The following is a 22,644-nucleotide window of genomic DNA, read 5'->3' as shown; positions in this document are numbered from 1 at the left end:
ATTAGCGTCGGTTATGCCGAGTATAATCCGACTCTACAATGAGCCGAGGCTATAAATTTCGACATCTGAAAGGTCAACCAAATAATGTAGAGTTAGCTAAACTGACGCTAAATGATGCACTTAGAGTCGGACTAGCAGACTCTAAAATCAACATTTAAGAAGTTAACATAATTTAATAGAGTCGGCCACACCGATGCTAAAGTCAAAATTCGAAAGTCAACCAAAATTTAGAGTCAGTCAGGCCGACGCTAAATGATACTATTGAATAAAAAAAAAACCTTACTATATACCCTATTTTCTCATTGGAAAATAAGCCATTCACTTGCATCTTTAAAAGGGGAAGTTCGAGAAAGCATTTGGTAAAATGTGCAGCCAAGTGCCCATTGGAGGAAGAAAACAAAAAATATAAAAGGTTATTACATAATGACCTGGCACAAAACAACAGCAATAAGGAAACTCAGAACAATCAAACTTGAAATTTGAATTTCAAAAAATAATCTCTGATTCAGTAAAAACAAAACTCGATGAGTTAAAAATAATCTACATACACATAAATAATCTAATGGTTAACAGTTACCCAAAGGTTGCTGGGGAGGAATTAAGAACCTTTGGAGGGACATAAGCAGCAGTTCCCACAAATGTGCAGGCTTTGTCATCTAAAAATTTTAAACAAATAAATAAAGATAATAGAAAAGAAAAATATAAAGTAAAAAGAATAAAAAAATCTTCGCCATTTGCTCCTATCTTACCTGATGTTGCATTTGGAAGAACAGTAATTTGGCTATCCTGCATAGGCTCCACACTACCAAAATCAGCTATTTTAATACGTCCTTCATTTGTAAGTAACAAGTTCTCTGGCTGCAATTGAAGAAATTTAATTTTCGCACATAGCCATATATGGCAATAATGCAGTATAACCATCCCATAGAGCCACCTTAATATCACGATGTATCACTCCTAAATTGTGTATGTATTCAAGAGCATCGACAACTTCAGCTGCATAAAATCGTGCCTCGTCCTGAGTTAGACGACTTTCTGCACACAGGAAATCAAAAGTTTGGTACGAGTTATTATTATTCAGTAACGAGCATTAGAAGGATAGAAGCTAACATATAAAAGAACGTCCAAAAATACCACAAAAGCTATCAAGAAACAATATATCTCAATGCAGGATGCTTTCCTGCTCTGTGAAATGAATGGGAAAGATTCTTTAAAGAGTGGAAATACAAGCAGCTTTCATGAAAATATTTTAAGTTCACAACAATTGATGCCAGACCATCACAGAAGAATCTCCCTTACAAATCAAAATTCCCAAATAGAAGTTACTGCCAAGTGCAATCATTCTTTTATTGGTGAATCTTAAGAACAAAAATTCAGGAGCATATATACTAGGATTTCAAGAAACCTCTACGATTAACACGGACACGTCGACACTGTTAATATAAATAATATAGGACATCGACACTGTTACATACTATTAATTTACTTAGAAAAATCTAAATTGAGAATCAAAATACATACATGTGTATCTGACTTGAAGAATTTATTTCATTAAAACAAAATGCTCTAAGAATTTACTTCATATAGTCAGCCACTATATTTAATATTTTACTTATGTAACTAGCAGAGAATAATTTTGAAAAAAATATAGAATCTTTTAACTTGTAGTCAGGCCCAAATACAACCACATTGTCACCATAGCTTACTAGCATATTTGACATTCAATCTCATTTTTCAATTTAAAATTTAAAATAACTAAATAACAAATCCCTTGTGAATAAATAACAAATCCCTTGTGAATCATACTTCAGCTATATCACTAGTATTTTAGAAAGGAAAAACAATAGAAATAATAGAATAAATCTGGCTAATCTTTCTAATTATAATAACTCCCTACTTCTCTTAATTAAACTAACAAGACAAGTTTTGTCATTGATATTATAGATAATATGAGGAACGAGAACTCTGAAGCATGGACACTGCTTGTAGTGAGCGTGTCTTGGTGTCGGACACGCGGCTGACACCCGTACGACACGTGTCGGATGCTGGTGGCAGGTGTCCCAAAAAAAAAAGCAGAAAGACACGGACATTTGTGGGCTGGCAGGATTTGAAAGCCCAAAACAATAGATTAATATAAAACGAACTAAAACGATTCAAGTATTCAACCTTAGAGAATAGCAATCAATCTGTAGCCAAAGAAGAAAACAAAAGAATAGCAATCAATCTTTTGCTCTATTCATCATCTTCTACCCTACCAGAACTTTTTTCCTTGCAGTCAACTTCATCTGGATCTCTTCATGCGATTATTTTCCTTTACATTGTTCTGTTTTCCTTTGTAATATGAACCTTATTTGTTTTGTTATACTTTTGTTATTGTTATAATAGTACATGGATTCCTAGATCTTACGGCATGTGGCAAGTGACTAGTAGGTAGTAGGTTAGTAGGACTATAATATTACTTGGTGTGTAGAGATAGAGTCACAGGTAGTAAAAGAAATAAACCTTAACTTTAAGAGGCAACATATAGGACTATAATATAACAAGGTGATGGTCATATATTAGTTTAAAAAAAGAATAAAAGCACAAAAGTCTTTTTCTAGGCAACATATAGAGACTAGAAACTAGATTATTACTTTTTTGAGTGGCACGGTTTGTATATAATAGTATGCATGATAAAGGTCTACGTGTTTTTATAGGTGGCTAAGGTCACATGTTTTTGTAGGTGGTTGCATATATTTTACAAGGTTCACTTGACATAATTGCTACATAGATTTAGTACTTGACATGATTAACAATAAATTTAGTACTATTCTCAATTAAACATGGCTATTGGATTGAACCAAAACTTCATCAAGAAATGGAGGTAAGGATTACCTTGCAAATTATAATTTAACTCCAGCACTTCTGTTAATACTTACATGATTTAGTACCTGGAAAGCAAACATTAAAAAAAAGTGAAAAGAAAAGTCTTCCAAAACAATTTCAATTTCAACATAGATGTTATAGATAACACCACATTCATCATCTTATGCAACTAGTTCAAGTATGGATATTATTATACTCATCATGATTATTACTTGCAAGTATATGTCAATCTTTTAGAGCCAAGCAAACAACATATGAAATCTAACATAAGAATAAAACTAGCACCAAGAAAAATCTAAAAGCTTTACTTTCAGTTTTGTCCCTTAAACTTCAGCAGGTACTCTAGTAAGTCATGGCACTTGCAGTGTTTCAAAGTGTATTCCCCTCAGTTGTGACCACCTTTTAAGACAACTCGACCCCTGCCTCACGAAAAGCTAGTTGAGTCATATATACAAAATATATATATAACTTAAAGATGACTAATTAGTGACCCAAAAAATAGCAGGAACATAAAACAAGTGGCAAACTCAACATACTCACAATAGTGGAAAATAAAGAAAACACAACATAGATCAACCCAACAACACCAACAGATAAATGCAACAAAATAAAGTACTGAAATAAATTCAATAGCAGCAAAAAACCAAAATAAAGGCAACAAAACATATAGAAATAAACTCATGACAGTTGTAGCTTGCTCACTTATGCTCTTGTGGATAGTCATTAGTTGCTGTCATGAAGAAGAATTAAAAGGAGATAGTTAATAGTTGGATACAATACTCTATGACAATCATGATAAGTTGGCATTCAAAAGCAACAATTGATAAATTCAAGTTTTGAAACTATCTACATATACCAGGACATGATAAGTCATCATATTAATAAAAAAATATTTTAGTATTCAAGACATTTTGATCCATAAAATCATATGCTCATATCATGACATGGCTCTCAAAATTTTAGTATTCACATTTGATAGTTACTTTTCCCATTCAGAAAACCTTAAATTTAATTATTTTTTTAGATCTTTTGATTATAGTTTGAAACTTGATTATGAATCTCAAAACCCAATAACAAAACAACACATCAGGAACTGTCTATACACTATCACAAGCAGTGATTAAGAAATTATAAAAAAAAAACATAATTTGTCAAAGATGGCATACCTTTGTTGATGTAAGATGAAAAATGAGGGGACTGTTGATTGACCCAGCCCTTCTTCTACGTTAATCTTGCAAAAATAAACATCAATTTCAAATTGAGTTGAATTTGTAAATGAATGCAAATGAAATGCTTAAGATTTAACGATGGTTTCTGAAACGGCGGTGAGTGACTGAACGATAACAAATCACACATAATCAAAACGAAAATCACGACAGTAATAAACTCATAAATAAGATTAAGAATTTCATTTACATTTGCTTATCATCAACAAGATATCCATTCAACTTGTCAATAGCAGCATTTGCAGATTCCTCCGTTTCAAATTGAACAAAGTCATATCCTTTACTCTTCCCATCCTCAGACATTACAACTTTACTTGACAAAATATTCCCAAACTTCTTAAACATATCCTATAATCCAGAATTATCTATTGATTCAGCTAAATTCTGTAACAACAGCAAAAAAATCCCATTTCAGAAACAATAACCTAAACAAAACACTAGTATAAAATAAATTAAGCATAGAGAGAAATACCTTAACAAACACTTTCCCTATACAACTTTTCCTTGCATCAGGATCACGACGTGATCACATGACTCTTATCGCTTTTCCATTCAATGTAGAATGATTCTTCACCTCAATCCCATGAATTGTTTCATAATCAAACAAATTAACATTAAAATTTACAGAGTAATCAAAGAAAATTAACAAAGTAAATACACTCAATCTTGATGATCATAACAGAAAATGATAAAATCCATTTCAAATATTTCATTTTCTTTTATCAATAATCAAAGAAAACATTTATTTATTAAAAAATGCAATTCAGTATCAGGATCTCATGATTCAAAGAAAATAAGAATCATCATCATGAACAGAAAAGGTAAAAAGGAAAGAAGAAGAAAGGAAGAATGGGAAGTGATGTTACCGTCGTGAGGGGAGAGGAAGTTGGCGTAGCCATAACAGAGTGATTTACCAGAGGAAGAGTCTGAAGCGAGAGTTTTGAAATCGAAGAAGTAATCGTGAAGCTGAGAGCTGGAGAGGTCGGGATGGAGATCGCCGACGTAAAGAGAAGCCGGAGTGGAGGACGAACGGAGTGGCGGACGTAAAGAGGATGGTGAGACCCTTTCTGAACGATGAAAAGGGTTTTGATGGCATTGAGTGAGTATAGATCTGGGCGATAAAGAAGGTATCTGAGTGAGTGTGCTTAAAGGGTTTCTAGATGAGTGAGTAGATATTTTAATAAGTGATTAAATTTTTTTTATGAGTAAGTAAGTGTGAGAGAAAAAAAGGAAAAATATTTTGGGTTTTTTTTAGTGAATAGAAAAAAGTGAGGGAAGAAATTTGGGGTAATTTTTTGGTTGATTTGAATAAAATGAGGTGAAAATAATTTTATAAAATTAAATTTTTATTAGTATAAATTGTAGAGTCGGATGTGCCAACTCTAAATCTATTCTAAAAAGTCAATCTATTGGTCTACTATAATGTAGCCTCGGTTGGGCCGACTCTAACGTTTACAAAATTAAAGAAATATTATAAATTAATATAGCGTCAGCTAAGCCGACTCTAGGAGGACGCTAGTAGCGTCAGTGTCGGGGGCCGACGCTAAATTTGGAGGCTAAAAAGCATTTTTCTTGTAGTGTAGATAGGTCTATCATAAACGAAACCAAAACAGAAGTTATGAATCGCACGGGTTGAATTACGTATTTTTTAAAAAATTGCTCTAAAGGAGAGATGTTCAAATTACATAACATTGCTATTCTTCGTAAATTTGAGAACGAAGGTCGTGTGCTTCGCACGGGTTGAATTACGTGTTCTTCCAAAATTTGTTTCTAAAGGAGTATTGTTAAAATCATGGAACATTGTTGTCCTTCTCAAATATGAAAATGAAGTTTGTCTAAATTGAAAATATGTAATGTGTATTACATAGTAACTAACATAGCAACCATTGTTATTGCACATATAGTGTACTGCAGCCAAAATATAGATGCTGCGATATAGTTAAGAACCTATTTAAGTTTGATTACCAAAAAAGGGTTGGATTATTATATCTAAGCCATCATTTCAACACATAGTCATCGAAATATTATACAAATTATACATTGTTAACACATTTGCAGGAGTGCAACTCCCAGCCAGATCCAAATCATTTTTAGCATAAGCAGAGAGAGATTCCTGTTGCAATGAAGAGAGGCAAAATAATGTATAAGCAAGTAGATTTGCAATCCTAACACCAGAAGTATATAACTTGATTTATACGTACTTTTTAAAAAACATTACTCTAAAGGAGAGATGTTCAAATAACGAAATATTGTCATTCTTCGTGAATTTGAGAATGAAGATCGCATTATCCGAATATTTGTGATGCATGGTCTAAGACATGACATAAAAGATAACATAACAATCATTGTCATTACAAACATAATTTAGTCTAAACTTATCTTTCTCATTACAAAGCGCATGACACCAAAACTTAAAAAAAAAAAAAATCCAATGACACCAAAACTTAAAATTGAGTTTTAAACTTCAGGGAACAAATTTATACATTATAGGAGCCTTTGCAACTTCAAAGAATAATTGATGAAGCAGAAAGGGTTAACAATCAATCATATTTCACTTCTAGAGTGGCTATTTCTACGTGATTTTCTAAAGGATAGCCTGCTGGAGATATCTTAAAGCTTTCCGATAATTAAAGAAACCCATAAACCAGAAGTTGAAACCATCCACAGTGACCATTTCTATGCACTTTTCTGAAGCTTTCTTCACATTTTGACTTTGGTTGACATGCTGAATCTTTTCGTGTGGAGAAATAGAGAGCGTTAACATGAACATTTAAGCAAAAAAATCACTTATAGCGGACTCTTCTGAATTCTCCTTTTGGTGAAGAGATCTTGATTGATTTCTCACTATAAAAAGCAACTTTGTGAGTGGAAATGAAAAGCATGCCAGCAATAGGACCTGATGTTGTTGATAAGTAACACAGGCTGAATATCGCGTTTTTGAAATACTTTGTTATACACGAAAAATGAGCAAATTAAGAAAAATAGCTGTATTTTTCAAAGAAATAGCTGCATTTTTCACATTCTAACAAATTAAGGGAAAGAGCAGAATAGAGTGAAAAATGCCACAACAAAATTGGCTCGTATACATATATAATAGGATTCTAGAGAGACGAAACTACTAAGGAGCTGGCAACCTAACCAAAGAGGAGAGCAACCAAAAGTGCAATACTGTAAGTGGTAGATTCAGCCTGCATTGAGCTGTTCCTGAAATCATCATGTCTCATTGAAGAAGGGGCCACCTACTATAGCTCCAAATGCCACATTAGGATTTGGTTGAGGTGAGTCATATCACTTGCATCCATCCTTGCACCCAGTTTTAGCATTAACTGGAATTGAAGATCCTCTATGATGTATATATTTAGGGTAGTTACTTCCATATCCGAAAAGAAAACTCATCTTCATTGGATTTTCTCCCAACACATACTCTACCTGAAATTGTTTTAATTTGCAATTTTTCATGAGTGACACAATAACATAATATTAGGAGCAATTCACATAAAAAGTCTGAGATTATTAGTTAGTTAATGATCCCTTCAATTATTAGTTCTTCATGTTCCTTTATCATCAATATTAACAAAGTCTGAGATTATATCCTATCATTTATGCTTGCCAAGTTTGGATTATTCATCATTTGTTTGTCTTTTGTTTCGATTTGTACATGCAATTCTGATCTGATATGAATGCAACTTGTTTTGAATTAGGGACCATGTTTAAGCAATAACAAAGGTCTTTGAAGACTTCCTTATGGTATACTACATTTGTATGGTGCTCACATTGGTGCCTATTTTATTTGATGTGGTCCATTTGTACTTTTTGCTCTGTATCAGACTATGATCTGTTTTGATATAGCTTGGCACTTCTTGTGCTTTAGCTAGATTTATTTCATGTAATACATTTTAGTTTATAAAAAAAAAACATATTAAGGTATTTAGTCTTACTGATGGCACTTCTATAAAGATAGATTTATTGAAACTGGATTGGAATTGATTTATGCATTTACATAGATAAGTAGGAGTATCTTAATAGAATTGCCATTTATTGCAGTTTTTTAATTCAAATTGTGGTTTTGTCTCCCTTTTCCAACATGTTTACATTTTCACCTGTTAATGAGTAAAGAAATCCCACTAATTCATATCTGAGTTTTTTGGAGGTATATTTGAACCTTATGTAGTCTTGTTGGCATTTTGTTGTGCCGAATTCGTAAAACAGATATTCAAAACAAAACATGCTTTGAAAATTTACTGTTAGATATATCATATATGCCATTAATTTTTATGATTATCCTAATAGTGAAGACCAAATCAGTGCATATCTCAGCAACCTTAAACACACAATCGAGTCACAATTATACTATCATTTGTATGAGTAACAACACAAATGATTAAAAATTATCTGAACTAAATGTCTCTCAGAAAGAATTGTTAGAAATTAAACTTTATCCCATCACCCTCTTGCTTCATGCTTATTAGTACATCCAGAGTAAAAATTCAAAAAAGCCATTGCTTCTGGAACTCTAAAAAACAGCAGGTCTTGGCCTTGATGAACTCTCCTTGAGTATTTCTTACACGCTATTCGATTCCAAATCATCCCTCCGTCTCAAAAACGGCCATGTCGACATTGTATTTTAGCTCTCCATTTGCTGGCTTAGTCCATCGTCGAACTCTAATTCTACTGCTAAATTGGTCGGTGCTATTGTTTGCAGCTGCTGCACTGGAACTCTGCTGCAGCTGCTGCCAATCAGATAGCACTTCACACGTGTTCTGAACTGAATTTGTCACTGTCTTCATTTGATTGTCCCAGACCTTTTCGTTTCAACGAAGCCATATGCACCAAAACATCATGGCCAAGGTTTTCAAATCCTGCATATTCAGTCCCTGCACAATACGAAAGAAACCTTGGAAAGAAAAAAACAGCGCCTCATGATGAAATTCAGCATATGTTACCAAAGACCAGCCACTAAGCATACTTCATCTGCATATCTGCAGCCAGAGTGATAAATTAACCATACTTTATAAACTGTTGCAGCATTTAGTTGTTACATAGAATAGGCAAAAATATTTGAACCGCCCTGTAATATGGACATGAAAAATAAAAGCTCTAAAGTACAGTACTATCACTTAGATTTAAAGTAATATACTTGTAGCACACATAAATGTTGTATATAAAAAACAGAACACAAGAAAAAGGTAGAAACAAAAAAACACACATGATAGTTCAATTAACTTATTTTGAAAATACCTCGATTTAAAATGGAAGTGTTAATTGGATTTCAGGGATTTACTCTGTCATATTTCTGCTCCACTCCAAGGTTTGCAATGTCACCACAAAGGAGAGAGGTTCTAAGCACAAGAAGGTTTGAAAGGATGGAACCTAAAAGAGAATACTTGACAACAGCTATCAATGAGTGTGTCAATGAGTGATTCACTTTTTAATGTGAAAAAAACTTTGATAAGTACTCAAAAGATTCTTCCTTTTTTTTTTGTTAGTACAACATAATAATATATAAAAAGCTATCAGTGATTATTTTTTTACATAGGACCATTCACTCAGATTCTGAAAGAATAGGGAATTTGGATAGAACCTCAGATTCTGCTTTTCTTTTTCCTGTGAAGTACCCCAATGAAAGTAAAAACGATGGTAAGTTATAGTCATGAACTGAGATCAATATGAATTTGGGAATTCCTGCAAGGTAAAAGAACAGCTGCGTGAGTCGTGAATAGCACATCTGGTTATTAATCTGACTTCATAAATAAATTTAAAGCATCATTGCAAAAGAATATCCCAGACATAATATACATCATATAAAGCCATAAGCATCAAACCATCTTTGTTTGTATATATACAAACCAGCCAACAAAAATGTAAAGAAACATTGGAAGGTGCTAACTGCTAAGGCTATATTTGGATAAACAACTTAATTAAGCAGTTATGTCTAATTTATTTCACTTATCCATCTCCATATCTGTAAACATTCAACTTGATCTAATGATACTATCACACAATTCTATGCACTTCAACTTCAAATCAAGCTATACTTGCTTATATATGACAGTTAATGGAAATTAGAATGAACTCGCCTTGTAAACAGCACATAACAACGCTCTAAAGGAAAAATGCAAGTGAATAATTTAACTGTAAAATAACGCTCAATGAGATGGCTCACCATATTCGTTTGCAGCATTTACAGCCACAACATTAGCCTCGCCGTTAATCTTACTCATTTGTTCCTCGCTACCAAAACCTCCGAGGGTTGAGACAACTGCAGTAGCTCCAGGAAGTACTTCGTCCCAGTTTACATAAAAAACATCTCCTGCACATTAGGCATAACACTGAAATACTCTCCAGAAAAACGATACTCAAATTCACTATATGTATTAAGTTCAAAGATTGATCATTTAACTCAAATTTTCTTAATGGTTTGGCCCATAGATTTTTTGTCTCCCTCTGCCTATGTAGTACCAACACTATCCATGAATCTGAGTAAGTAGAACGTCCTGACCATTTTAACAAAATCTCAGTCAAATACACAAAAACAAAAGAAGTGTGGAAGAGATGAGACGGGGGTATGTGGTGAATTAGTTTGACGTGTCACAAACCTGTTTAAGCTTATGACTTCTATGCCCTTGGATACTTCTGCCTTGCATATTGCCTCCCAAGACTACAATCTACATATCAGAAATACATAAATTGTGTTACAATTTAGTTAGTTAGTTAGGTTTTTAGTTAATTTGTTAATAAGTTAATCTTCTTCTAAGCTCTATAAAATGATCTTGATGTATTCATTTTACAAAATCCTATCAATTAATTCACTATATAAGTTTGAACATTAAAGCTCTATATAAGTTAGAACATCAAAGCATTATAAATGAATACTTGCGTCTTCTAACCTTCTAGTAGAAAGGTAGGAGGAGACGACGACGAAACTGCCATTATACATCACACGAAATTTAAATAGCAACAACAACCTTAATTTTCTTCTATATTCTCTTATGCAATTATATTAACACTGCATTTATCTTCCTATTTTCAAATCAACCAATCTTACCATAAAATCATAAACACAACAATAAAATTTCAAGGATAAACATACTAAATCATTTGCAAAATCAACATATAACATGAATTGCAAGAGGAGAACCTCATACATTAACCACATTTCTTCTTCAAAGGAATAAACTCTTCCAAAACTGGCACAAAATTTTTACTTCTGCATTTTTCCAATTCCTCCTTCAAAACCAAAATTGCTGCAATAAACAAAACAAAACAAACCCATCAGCCCCATTGAATCAAAAACTCCAAAGTTGATAACTTTATTCAAAACCCACATCAAAAATTCAAAAGGTATCATAAAATCATTGGGTATCTAAAATCAAATTCAAAATCAAATTTTCCCTAAAGTATCTTCTCCAAGAAAGGCCACATATCAATATAAATGCATTTAATTATGTTGTCTTCCTCAGGAAAAACAGATATACCAGAATCACCACTCATCGGACAGTCCAATCACAAAAATGCAAAACATTAATATCTAGGTTTTCAATTGATCCACACTATTAGTTAAACACATGTTTGGATTCACGTGCCTGTTGGAGTAAGCCCTAATAGCCAATCTATGTTGATTGGGTTTGGCTTTGTATCATGATATTGATATAAGTATATATTGTGAATATATAATAATAAGGCATTTCTTTATTGATTTTGTTTTGTTTCAAAATAATAAAGTCCCTAGAATAGTTAGTCTGTTTGATGGAACATTAAGTATAACTTAATTGTGAGACCCCGTTAAACATAAGGAAACTATTCTTAAAGTATCCGTAGTCAAACTTTATTGAGAAGTGGGATATCATTAAAGCATAGAGACTATTATGTGGGTAGACTGATGATCACATCTCACAGATCATGGATAAAAGAGTTATCAAGTCTTAACATAGATATAAATATTAGGAGTAATATTTATATTGGATTGACCCGCCGTGAGAATACTACATAGTAAGTTATGAAATTGTCATAAGATATTCTCACGATGATAATAATGTATATCGCTCTTAGACCTGAAACCACTATGATCCCTAGATGTGAACTCAAGTGCTTTGTTGCCATTCTAACGTTGTCTGTAAAAGGATAACCATAACGTTGGTTGATGGGTACTTGATGAATCATGCTGAGGGACATGAGTGTCCTAGATGGGATTTGTCCCTCCTCATAAACAGGAGATATATCTTTAGGCCTCTTGATGAAATATAACTGTAAAATTGCATGGCCATGCCGAACTAAGTCAATATAAGATATTAGACTTATTCGTTATTCAGTATATTTCGGAATCGAGGAATATAAACATTGATCTATACAAGGGTGACAATATCTATGCCTTGGGATCAATAAATATATCGAGACAAAGGAGTAAGTGTACACATGAGTATTATCATGGAAAGGTTTCGTCAGATCACTTGACATTCTTGTCACTTGGGTAGCAATGATGTGTTGCTAGATACCGCTCATTGTTTATAATATTAAATATTAGATTTAATATTATTGCCAACGTGACTAGAACCTATAGGGTCACACACAAAGAACAGTCAAAAGAGAAATATATAAGTATGACTTATATAAGGGGTGCGTTTAGTAAATAACGCTAATTAGTTAGCAAAATTACTAAACTCGTTGTTGGGCTTACTGAAGCCCAATAGTGACTTATGACTTGCAGAGCACACTAGAAGTTCTATAAATAGAACTCTGGTGCTGAAGTTTTTGGTTACACGTTTTGAAGCAACCCCTTTCTTCTCTGCACTTCCAATTCATTGGCTAGCACCGAGTTTTGGAGGAGCACTGTTCGTGTGGACTTACTAGAGGCTTTGCTGCTTTGCTTAGCTGTGATCGTGATTCAGAACAGAAACTATCGAGGTAACAATCGTATCACTGATTCATGTCAAATTCGTAATGATCCAAGGAAAGAAAATCAAAATTCTTCTTCTTCTTCTTCTTCTTCTTCCGCTGTGTATGATATCTTTCGATTTTCCTTCAGTGGTATCAGAGCGAAAAATCGAATAGAAGAATGGAGTAGAAGCAGCGGAAAATTTTCGATTTTCATTCCTTGGATCATTACGAAATTCAGACATGAATCAGTGATTCGATTGTTACCTTGAACTGTGGAATCCGAAAGCTGGAACTGGAAACTGGAATTTCGATCACAGCCAAGCAAGCAGCAAGCAACAAAGCCTCTAGCAAGTCCACACGAACAGTGCTCCTCCAAAACTTGGTGCTAGCCAATGAATTGGAAGTGCAGAGAAGAAAGGGGTTGCTTCAAAACGTGTAACCAAAAACTTCAGCACCAGAGTTCTATTTATAGAACTTCTAGTGTGCTCTGCAAGTCATAAGTCACTATTGGGCTTCAGTAAGCCCAACAACGAGTTTAGTAATTTTGCTAACTAATTAGCGTTATTTACTAAACGCACCCCTTATATAAGTCATACTTATATATTTCTCTTTTGACTGTTCTTTGTGTGTGACCCTATAGGTTCTAGTCACGTTGGCAATAATATTAAATCTAATATTTAATATTATAAACAATGAGCGGTATCTAGCAACACATCATTGCTACCCAAGTGACAAGAATGTCAAGTGATCTGACGAAACCTTTCCATGATAATACTCATGTGTACACTTACTCCTTTGTCTCGATATCTTTATTGATCCCAAGACATAGATATTGTCACCCTTGTATAGATCAATGTTTATATTCCTTGATTCCGAAATATACTGAATAACGAATAAGTCCAATATCTTATATTGACTTAGTTCGGCATGGCCATGCAATTTTACAGTCATATTTCATCAAGAGGCCTAAAGATATATCTCCTGTTTATGAGGAGGGACAAATCCCATCTAGGACACTCATGTCCCTCAGCATGATTCATCAAGTACCCATCAACCAACGTTATGGTTATCCTTTTACAGACAACGTTAGAATGGCAACAAAGCACTTGAGTCCACATCTAGGGATCATAGTGGTTTCAGGTCTAAGAGCGATATACATTATTATCATTGTGAGAATATCTTATGACATTTTCATAACATACTATGTAGTATTCTCACGGTGGGTCAATCCAGTATAAATATTACCCCTAATATTTATACCTATGTATAGACTTAATATCTCAATATCAATGACCCATGAGATGCGGTCATCAGTCTACATACATAATAGTCTTTATGTTTTATTATTATCCCAATTCATATTAAAGCTTGACTATGGATATGTTTAAGAATAGCGTTCTTTACGTAATGTAATCTCATGATTAAGTCACACTTAATATTCCATTACATGAACTATCTATTCTAGGGACTTTATTATTTTGAAACATAACAAAATCAATAAAGAAATGCCTTATTATTATATATATTCACAATATATATTTATATCAATATCATGATACAAAGCCAAACTCAATCAATATTGATTGGATATTAGGGCTTACTCCAACAATCTCCCACTAGCACTAAAAGCCAATCAAATATTAACTCAATATATATTGATCAAGTGTTAGCATCAAGCACACCCTGGGCATGATACTATTCTAGTAGATAAGGAACTATTTCCTATGTTGGTAGGTTACACTTCTTTCAATTTCCACTTTCGATCTTCCATCGAAAAGAAATTGAAGTGTCAAAGTATACATTTGGATTATTGGTGAGATCAAGTATTCATTGCTCGCAAGATTAAACCAATTTCACCTCAGATGGGATCAATGGAATCCGCAACGCAAGAGACACATGGTTTCACTCAGTTATGAGCTAAACAATCCAAATCATATATATTTGACATCTGTAATAGAAACAACAACTATTTGAAGGTTGTACTTTTACAAATTTCATAGTTGATATCCAAGCATAGCATTTATTCCAAATTGCGATTTGGATATACTGTACACCGATATTAAAGTCAGCATCATTGTAACTTCTTTACAATGTTCCTTTAATCCGTGTTCAAGAAACAATCCTTAGTCCTTTAAGACATCCATGGATATTCTTGAAAGTGTTCTAGTGTCGAACACCACAATCAATTTTGGTACAAATTGAAAATAATTTTCTAACCATGTCTCACATGTGTAGATAAATTGTTTTGGTGACTAGTATGTCATCCACATACTCCACCAAACTAATATCAATGCTCCCACTATTCTCCTTGTGTGCACAAGATTTTTATTAATCAAAGTTTTTCATAAAACTTCACTAATAAAACAAATAATTCAACTTCAAGAAGCTTAATTATATTAATATTGACACTCAATAATTATTATAATTAAATCTGCTTTATTTAGGCAATCAATTTGTTTCCAAAACAAATTACAGGGCTAAAATTAAGCAAATATTTTATTACCAAATTCAAAAATCATATCTGATATTGAAACTCTTTCAAAATCATGATCTTTTAAATTTACTACCTTTCTCCAATTAAATAAATTAATTAAACATAAATATTTTCAAGGATTGTTTGTTTAGCATGAACAACCGGATCTATGATGCTTCACCAGATTCGGATATTGAAGCTCACTCTCACGAATTGTTCAAATTCACAACAATCTCTTTGAAAACAATTGATCGAATGATACAACCATAATAATACAACGCTTGTATAGTTAGGTTTCCTAATACAACAATCAAACATCAATAGTTTTAACAATTGTTTGTTCAGTATGGACAACCGGATCTTTGATGCTTCACCAGAATCGGTATTCGAAGCTCAATCTCACGAGTTGACTACAAATTCACAATCAATTATATAAAACCTATTGAACGAATGATATCATCAATATATCACATATAATGATGTTGTATTAAAATCATATATCACATATATGATATTGATCAATCAATTTTAATTAATATTTAAATTTAAATAATAAAATATTAACACTTAATATTCTATTTTATTAACGGATTTGCATTCCAAATTAATTCCTTATACAATATCAAAATATTAGCAAATCAAATATTTGCGAAAATATTATTATCTCTTAAAACAATTTTAAAAGATAATCTAATTTGATTTGTTTCCAATCATGTTCCCGTCGATATGTATAATCGATATGTCAATACTTCACCAGAAACGGTTTCTGAAACATCAAACAAATCGAAAAGCCATGCACATAAAACATGATACGATGCCAATTTTAATTCTACTCATTTGACCCAATGCTTCTGATAAGCGTTGTTTTTCAAATATAGACATAGAAAGTTGCTAGGAAATAACTGCTCGAGAATATACAGTTTTTCTCATTCTTAAGAACAATTCTTAAATTTTGTACCAATTCAGAAACTCTTTTCTGAAAATTTTGTTCTCCATAAGAACTTTTAACAGTATAATAAAATTTATATGCTAAAGAAATTCTAAATACAGAAATAAATAAAATAAATGTATCATGATTTAAAACATATTTAAATATGTCTTTAATTAAATATGCTCCCACTATTTTACTCAAAACAAATTACCTTCAACATTTGAATCGGAAAATCTCATTGGAAGATTTTCTAGTGGGTTGAAATCCATATTTCACCTTGCTTTAAGTCAACGGGGGCTGTACTCAAAACTCAGTTATTTAGGTAGGAACTCCTTCCAATTGTATCTCATACAACTTTCAAATCATTTGAGTGAATAACTCCTTACTCTAATCTATCATATAGATGTTCCCAAACATTGCTTCTAAATTTATTTTAATCTTATTAAAATTAATTTAGTTAAGTTAAACCCAAAAGAATAACACTTGGGTAAATTGGATTACCGCACCGCAACTTACTAGTATAGAAAGTGCACCTCGCGGAGGCGAAACCTACACATTTCGATATTAGTCTTGAAGGGTGTTAAACTTTTGGAAAGCATTAAACTTAATATTTTGAATTGAAGGATTTTTATTAAGTTTGATCTCACCTCACCACGGCTTATATATCATATATATTCGCACTCCAATCATAACATGCATAATGATTATACAATAATAAAAGTGACATGATTATGGCCATCCTAACGCTATGACTCTCTCAAGCCAATAAGAGAATCTAAACTAATCCTAGAAACGACCTTGCTTCTCCAAGCTTGACCTCCAGGACTATCCTAACGTCATGAGCCCTATTACTTCCTAGAAGGTCGTAAATGGCCTGAACTTTGAGAAATGGCTAAACGCCATGGGATCTTATAAAGAATCCATGTACACAAACCATATATGGATATTGGTTAAATCATCCAAATGAGTATGACTCATGAGATGAATGTGAGTTTTCTTGTAGAAAGCTGACATGGATGGTATTATGAATACATTTAAGATGTGATTGATTGTAGAAGGTTTCATGCAACTCGTGATGCAAATCATGACGAAACTATTACATCATCATAATGCTTAAATCTAACGATCCCACTTGTCATTATTGTATAATGCAAATTCTAGGAGATGGACAACGATGTTGCATTCTTTAATTAGAATGACCTTGTATATGTATTTGACATATATGTAGGGTTTCGTTAATCCAAAGGATGCTAGAAAGGTATATATATTACAAAATTCATGTATGAATTGGAGCAAGCTTCTTGAAGTTGAATTATTTGTTTTATTAGTGAAGTTTTATGAAAAACTTTTATTAATAAAGAAATCTTGTGCACATAAGGAGATTAGTGGGAGCATTGATATTAGTTTGGTGGAGTATGTGGATGACATACTAGTCACCAAAACAATTTATCTATACATGTGAGACATGGTTAGAAAATTATTCCTAATATGTACCAAAATTGATTATAGTGTTCGACACTAGAATACCTTCAAGAATATCCTTGGATATCTTAAAGGACTATGGATTGTTTCTTGAACATGGATGAAAGAAACATTGTAAATGAGTTACAATGATGTTGACTTTCATATAGGTGTACAGTATATCCAGATCGTAATTTGGAATAAATGTTATGCAAAGATATAACCTATGAAATTTGTAAAAGTACAGGCTTCAGATAGTTGTTGTTTCTATTACAGATGTCAAATATAAATGATTTGGATTGTTTAGCTCATAATTGAGTGAAAAAATATGTGTTTCTTGCGTTGTGGATTCCATTAATCTCGTCTGAGGTAAAATTGGTTTAAATCTTGCGAGCAATGAAAAACTTGATCTCACCAATGATTCAAATGTATACTTTGACACTTCGATTTCTTTTCGATAGAAGATCGAAAGTGGAAATTGAAAGAAGTAAGACCTACCAACATAGGAAAGAGTTCCTTATCTGCTAGTAGAGTATCTTGTCCATAGTGTGCTTGATGCTAACACTTGACCAATAGATATTGAGTTAATATTTGATTGGCTTTTAGTGCTAGTGGGAGATTGTTGGAGTAAGCCCTAATAGCCAATCTATGTTGATTGGGTTTGGCTTTGTATCATGATATTGATATAAGTATATATTGTGAATATATAATAATAAGGCATTTCTTTATTGATTTTGTTTTGTTTCAAAATAATAAAGTCCCTAGAATAGTTAGTCCGTTTGATGGAACATTAAGTATAACTTAATTGTGAGACCCCGTTAAACATAAGGAAACTATTCTTAAAGTATCCGTAGTCAAACTTTATTGAGAAGTGGGATATCATTAAAGCATAGAGACTATTATGTGGGTAGACTGATGATCACATCTCACAGATCATGGATAAAAGAGTTATCAAGTCTTCACATAGATATAAATATTAGGAGTAATATTTATATTGGATTGACCCGCCGTGAGAATACTACATAGTAAGTTATGAAATTGTCATAAGATATTCTCACGATGATAATAATGTATATCGCTCTTAGACCTGAAACCACTATGATCCCTAGATGTGGACTCAAGTGCTTTGTTGCCATTCTAACGTTGTCTGTAAAAGGATAACCATAACGTTGGTTGATGGGTACTTGATGAATCATGCTGAGGGACATGAGTGTCCTAGATGGGATTTGTCCCTCCTCATAAACAAGAGATATATCTTTAGGCCTCTTGATGAAATATGACTGTAAAATTGCATGGCCATACCGAACTAAGTCAATATAAGATATTGGACTTATTCGTTATTCAGTATATTTCGGAATCAAGGAATATAAACATTGATCTATACAAGGGTGACAATATCTATGCCTTGGGATCAATAAATATATCGAGACAAAGGAGTAAGTGTACACATGAGTATTATCATGGAAAGGTTTCGTCAGATCACTTGACATTCTTGTCACTTGGGTAGCAATGATGTGTTGCTAGATACCGCTCATTGTTTATAATATTAAATATTAGATTTAATATTATTGCCAACGTGACTAGAACCTATAGGGTCACACACAAAGAACAGTCAAAAGAGAAATATATAAGTATGACTTATATAAGGGGTGCGTTTAGTAAATAACGCTAATTAGTTAGCAAAATTACTAAACTCGTTGTTGGGCTTACTGAAGCCCAATAGTGACTTATGACTTGCAGAGCACACTAGAAGTTCTATAAATAGAACTCTGGTGCTGAAGTTTTTGGTTACACGTTTTGAAGCAACCCCTTTCTTCTCTGCACTTCCAATTCATTGGCTAGCACCGAGTTTTGGAGGAGCACTGTTCGTGTGGACTTACTAGAGGCTTTGCTACTTTGCTTAGCTGTGATCGTGATTCAGAACAGAAACTATCGAGGTACCAATCGTATCACTGATTCATGTCAAATTCGTAATGATCCAAGGAAAGAAAATCGAAATTCTTCTTCTTCTTCTTCTTCTTCTTCTTCTTCTTCTTCCGCTGTGTATGATATCTTTCGATTTTCCTTCAGTGCCACTGTAATTTTGGCAAAAACTTTGAACATCAACAAAATTAAGGTGTCACTACGATTCTAAAAAAGCAGCCTCGGAAAGTTTAGTTTTTAAAATAAAGAAACAATAATGATATATAAGCTTACCACCAAAGACATCAATTCAGACAGCAACCTTCATGATTCTTCATGATTTTTTATACTGATAATCACCACAAGTGAAACACAAAATTAGGGCACAAAACTAATTCCAAATCAAATTAAATTCAAATCAAACATAACCCTAATGAAATTCAACAACAATTTCTGTCATTTGTGTGTGGTGTATTAACGATGGACAGCGATACAAAACCATAAATATGGAACCTGAAACACATATAACAGTCCCTCCAACCTTTGTCAGACCTTCAATACTCTGCAAATTCACTCTTTCTACACTGCATACATAAGATCATTAAACTATGCCATTACTTTATGCATATGTGTGCTACAAAAAAATGGACTAATAATCAAATTGTTTTTGATACATTCATAAGAAATACATAAAAGAGTGATAGTAGAAATTCATAAGAGTGAAGCTAACCCCATGATCACAGCAAGTAGAAAGGTAAAGACAGGAATAGAAGGCTGTAAGGCAGAGGCATAAGTTGGATTTGTATAGCCTAAACCATAAAGAAACAACAGTTAGGTGCCAAATATCCTGATCATAAATCAATAGAGGGAATGCAGTCAAATAGCAATTTATAAATCTGAGGTAAGTAACCATTGCTGCTAGTACCTCTTGCATAAGATGCAGCAGTACCAAATGAGTACCAATCTGAATTTCTCCATAAGAAACCTGCAAAATTGTAAAACACATGTACATTTAGAAATCTGAGGTAAGTAACCATTTGATTTTTTTTTTCTTTCATAAACACACCTCATCATATAAAACACATGTACATTTTAAAAAAAAAAACCATGTAGAGCCCTCAATTTGCAATCAGTAACAGCCAAGCCAAGACAAAATAATCTCCATAACATATTTTCTTGATAAGGAAGTTGTAATTCTTTGAAATGCCAAGGAAATGGAATTCTTGGATTCAAGAAATTTGGTTTGGTTTGGTGAAAATTTCTATAATCATGAATTTTGATGACAATGCTGCACGAATTTGGACAAATCTCTATCAAATGCAGTTATCACCAACAATTTCGGCTTTAGTAAATGCAACCATGTGTTTATAAAATGAAGTTATCACATACTCATCAAATAGTGAAGGAAATTAATATCAGATTCAGTAATATAAAAAATTAATCTATAAAACTACAAATTTAACACAAAATAGTGAAAAGTAAATATGTATACCTCTACATGGTTGTGTTCTGCCTCTGCTCCTGTTTATTTTGCTTAGCTCAACAACTTTGTGAACCTACAACATAGTAGAGAAAAACACAATTTCAACAATTATCAACAATTTCAATTATCAACTTGTTAAGAGAATGAATAATTATCAACTTGTTTATTTTGCTGTCTTGAAGGAGCAGTTGACAGAGGCTCAAACTGCTCTTGAGCAAGTTGCTGATTCGTCCCGGAAGCTGGCTGAGGAGAAGGTGTCCTTGGAGGAAGCTCTAAAGAAGGCGGACCTCCCGGGGGAGTATGAGGCAGAAGACCTTGTTGTCCTGCGGCGCGTTGACCTTGTGGACATGATTGGTGAGTTGGAAGGAAGCTTGGTGGATGCCGTCAAGTTTGGCTTTTATCGGGCGGTGGCTCAGCTGAAGGTGGTGAACCCGGGTATCGAGCTGAACGTCGAAGAAATTCATCCCCTTAGCGAATTGAGAGATGGGGTGATTACTCTGCCCCCGATCCCAAAGAGGACAATGGGCACTTTGTAATTAATATTCTTCAACAACCAAGTTTGTAATGAAATTGTGCGCCCTTTGTGGTTTTAGCACCTTTATAATATAACCAGTTTATTCTCAACTACACTTGTTAGAAAATGTATGATTTATTTCTCAAGTATAATGTTTTGAATTTGATGGCTCGTTCTGTGAGGCTTTATACTGTTTGAAGTATTTGTTTGGGAGCGAACTGTTTATCTTGTATGCTTTACAAAATGTGACAATTTGCATGCTCTTCCTGATGATGCTCGCTTTTTGGCCGACGAGGCTTGTAGTCGAGGTGATATGGCCAACCCCCCGACAGTCATTATTTCGACGTAGTGAATTAATGGATGGGGAGTTTCGCATGTCCACCCGCGAGCTTCCTACTTTGACATGTTAAAATCAAAGTTTTGCCTATTTCTTCCTAGGTATTTAGTTCGAAATATTTCACATCATTTATCTGAATGTGTGTCCAAAGTTGTTTTTCCGACGTGTAACAGCGGATGAACGAAGAAATAATCCTAAATTCAATGCACTGAGGCGTGAAAAATCAAAACATCGACCTAGAGATCGAATTTTGAGCTGGTTTTTTGCAGGCACGTCAATAAAAATACATCTAGAGGGTCTGCAAAGTTTCGTGGAAAACCGACGTCGTTTCGATTTATTTTGATTTTTCGACCGAAACGCGCAAAAATCGCAATTTTTTTTCAAATGAGCACCCATCAACGGGACAAATCTTGTTCCCAAAAAATTCAGGCACGTTTGGGACATCATGAGGGCCTCCCCCGAGAAATTTTGGCGATTTTGCACGCGGGATTCGTTAATTACGAATTTTTAAGCGTCAAAACGTCAAGAAGTCACGACATCCGCGCTAGTCGACCTAGAATTCGAATTTTGAGCTGGTT

The 22,644-nt window shown here is 33.4% G+C and overlaps 1 protein-coding gene and 2 long non-coding RNA genes across 5 annotated transcripts; all 3 read right to left on the bottom strand.

The window, feature by feature from the left end:
* Positions 1-302: 302 nt before the first annotated feature.
* LOC146914037 (uncharacterized) lies at positions 303-4,420 on the bottom strand. 3 transcript variants are annotated; one of them, XR_015016440.1, is made up of 9 exons: positions 4,282-4,420; positions 4,032-4,096; positions 3,568-3,595; positions 3,174-3,284; positions 2,875-2,930; positions 935-1,035; positions 750-858; positions 578-656; positions 303-428 (listed from the first exon to the last, which is right to left on the bottom strand). It is a non-coding gene; the product is annotated as an uncharacterized LOC146914037 (long non-coding RNA). The 3 variants fall into 3 exon arrangements; XR_015016439.1 differs by lacking the exon at positions 303-428 and having other exon boundaries at positions 458-656; XR_015016441.1 differs by lacking the exons at positions 303-428; positions 3,568-3,595 and having other exon boundaries at positions 458-656.
* Positions 4,421-8,400: 3,980 nt separating this feature from the next.
* Positions 8,401-10,592, bottom strand: LOC146914036 (uncharacterized). The gene is made up of 3 exons (XR_015015048.1): positions 10,255-10,592; positions 9,673-9,773; positions 8,401-9,461 (listed from the first exon to the last, which is right to left on the bottom strand). It is a non-coding gene; the product is annotated as an uncharacterized LOC146914036 (long non-coding RNA).
* Positions 10,593-11,270: 678 nt separating this feature from the next.
* LOC146914035 (uncharacterized) lies at positions 11,271-21,679 on the bottom strand. Its single transcript, XM_085720988.1, has 7 exons — positions 21,530-21,679; positions 21,225-21,288; positions 20,658-20,717; positions 20,463-20,541; positions 20,274-20,316; positions 20,027-20,081; positions 11,271-11,335 (listed from the first exon to the last, which is right to left on the bottom strand). Exons 1-6 carry the CDS (start codon positions 21,677-21,679, stop codon positions 20,067-20,069), a joined length of 411 nt encoding a protein of 136 aa, XP_085577114.1. The 3' UTR covers positions 11,271-11,335; positions 20,027-20,066.
* Positions 21,680-22,644: the final 965 nt, after the last annotated feature.

The sequence above is a fragment of the Medicago sativa genome, chromosome 6 (assembly GCF_051527215.1).
Source record: "Medicago sativa cultivar Bolivia chromosome 6, Bolivia_mono, whole genome shotgun sequence".
Classification (NCBI taxonomy): domain Eukaryota; kingdom Viridiplantae; phylum Streptophyta; class Magnoliopsida; order Fabales; family Fabaceae; genus Medicago; species Medicago sativa.
The sequence above is the reverse complement of the archived record's forward strand: the minus strand, read 5'-3'. Positions and strand labels throughout refer to the sequence as shown.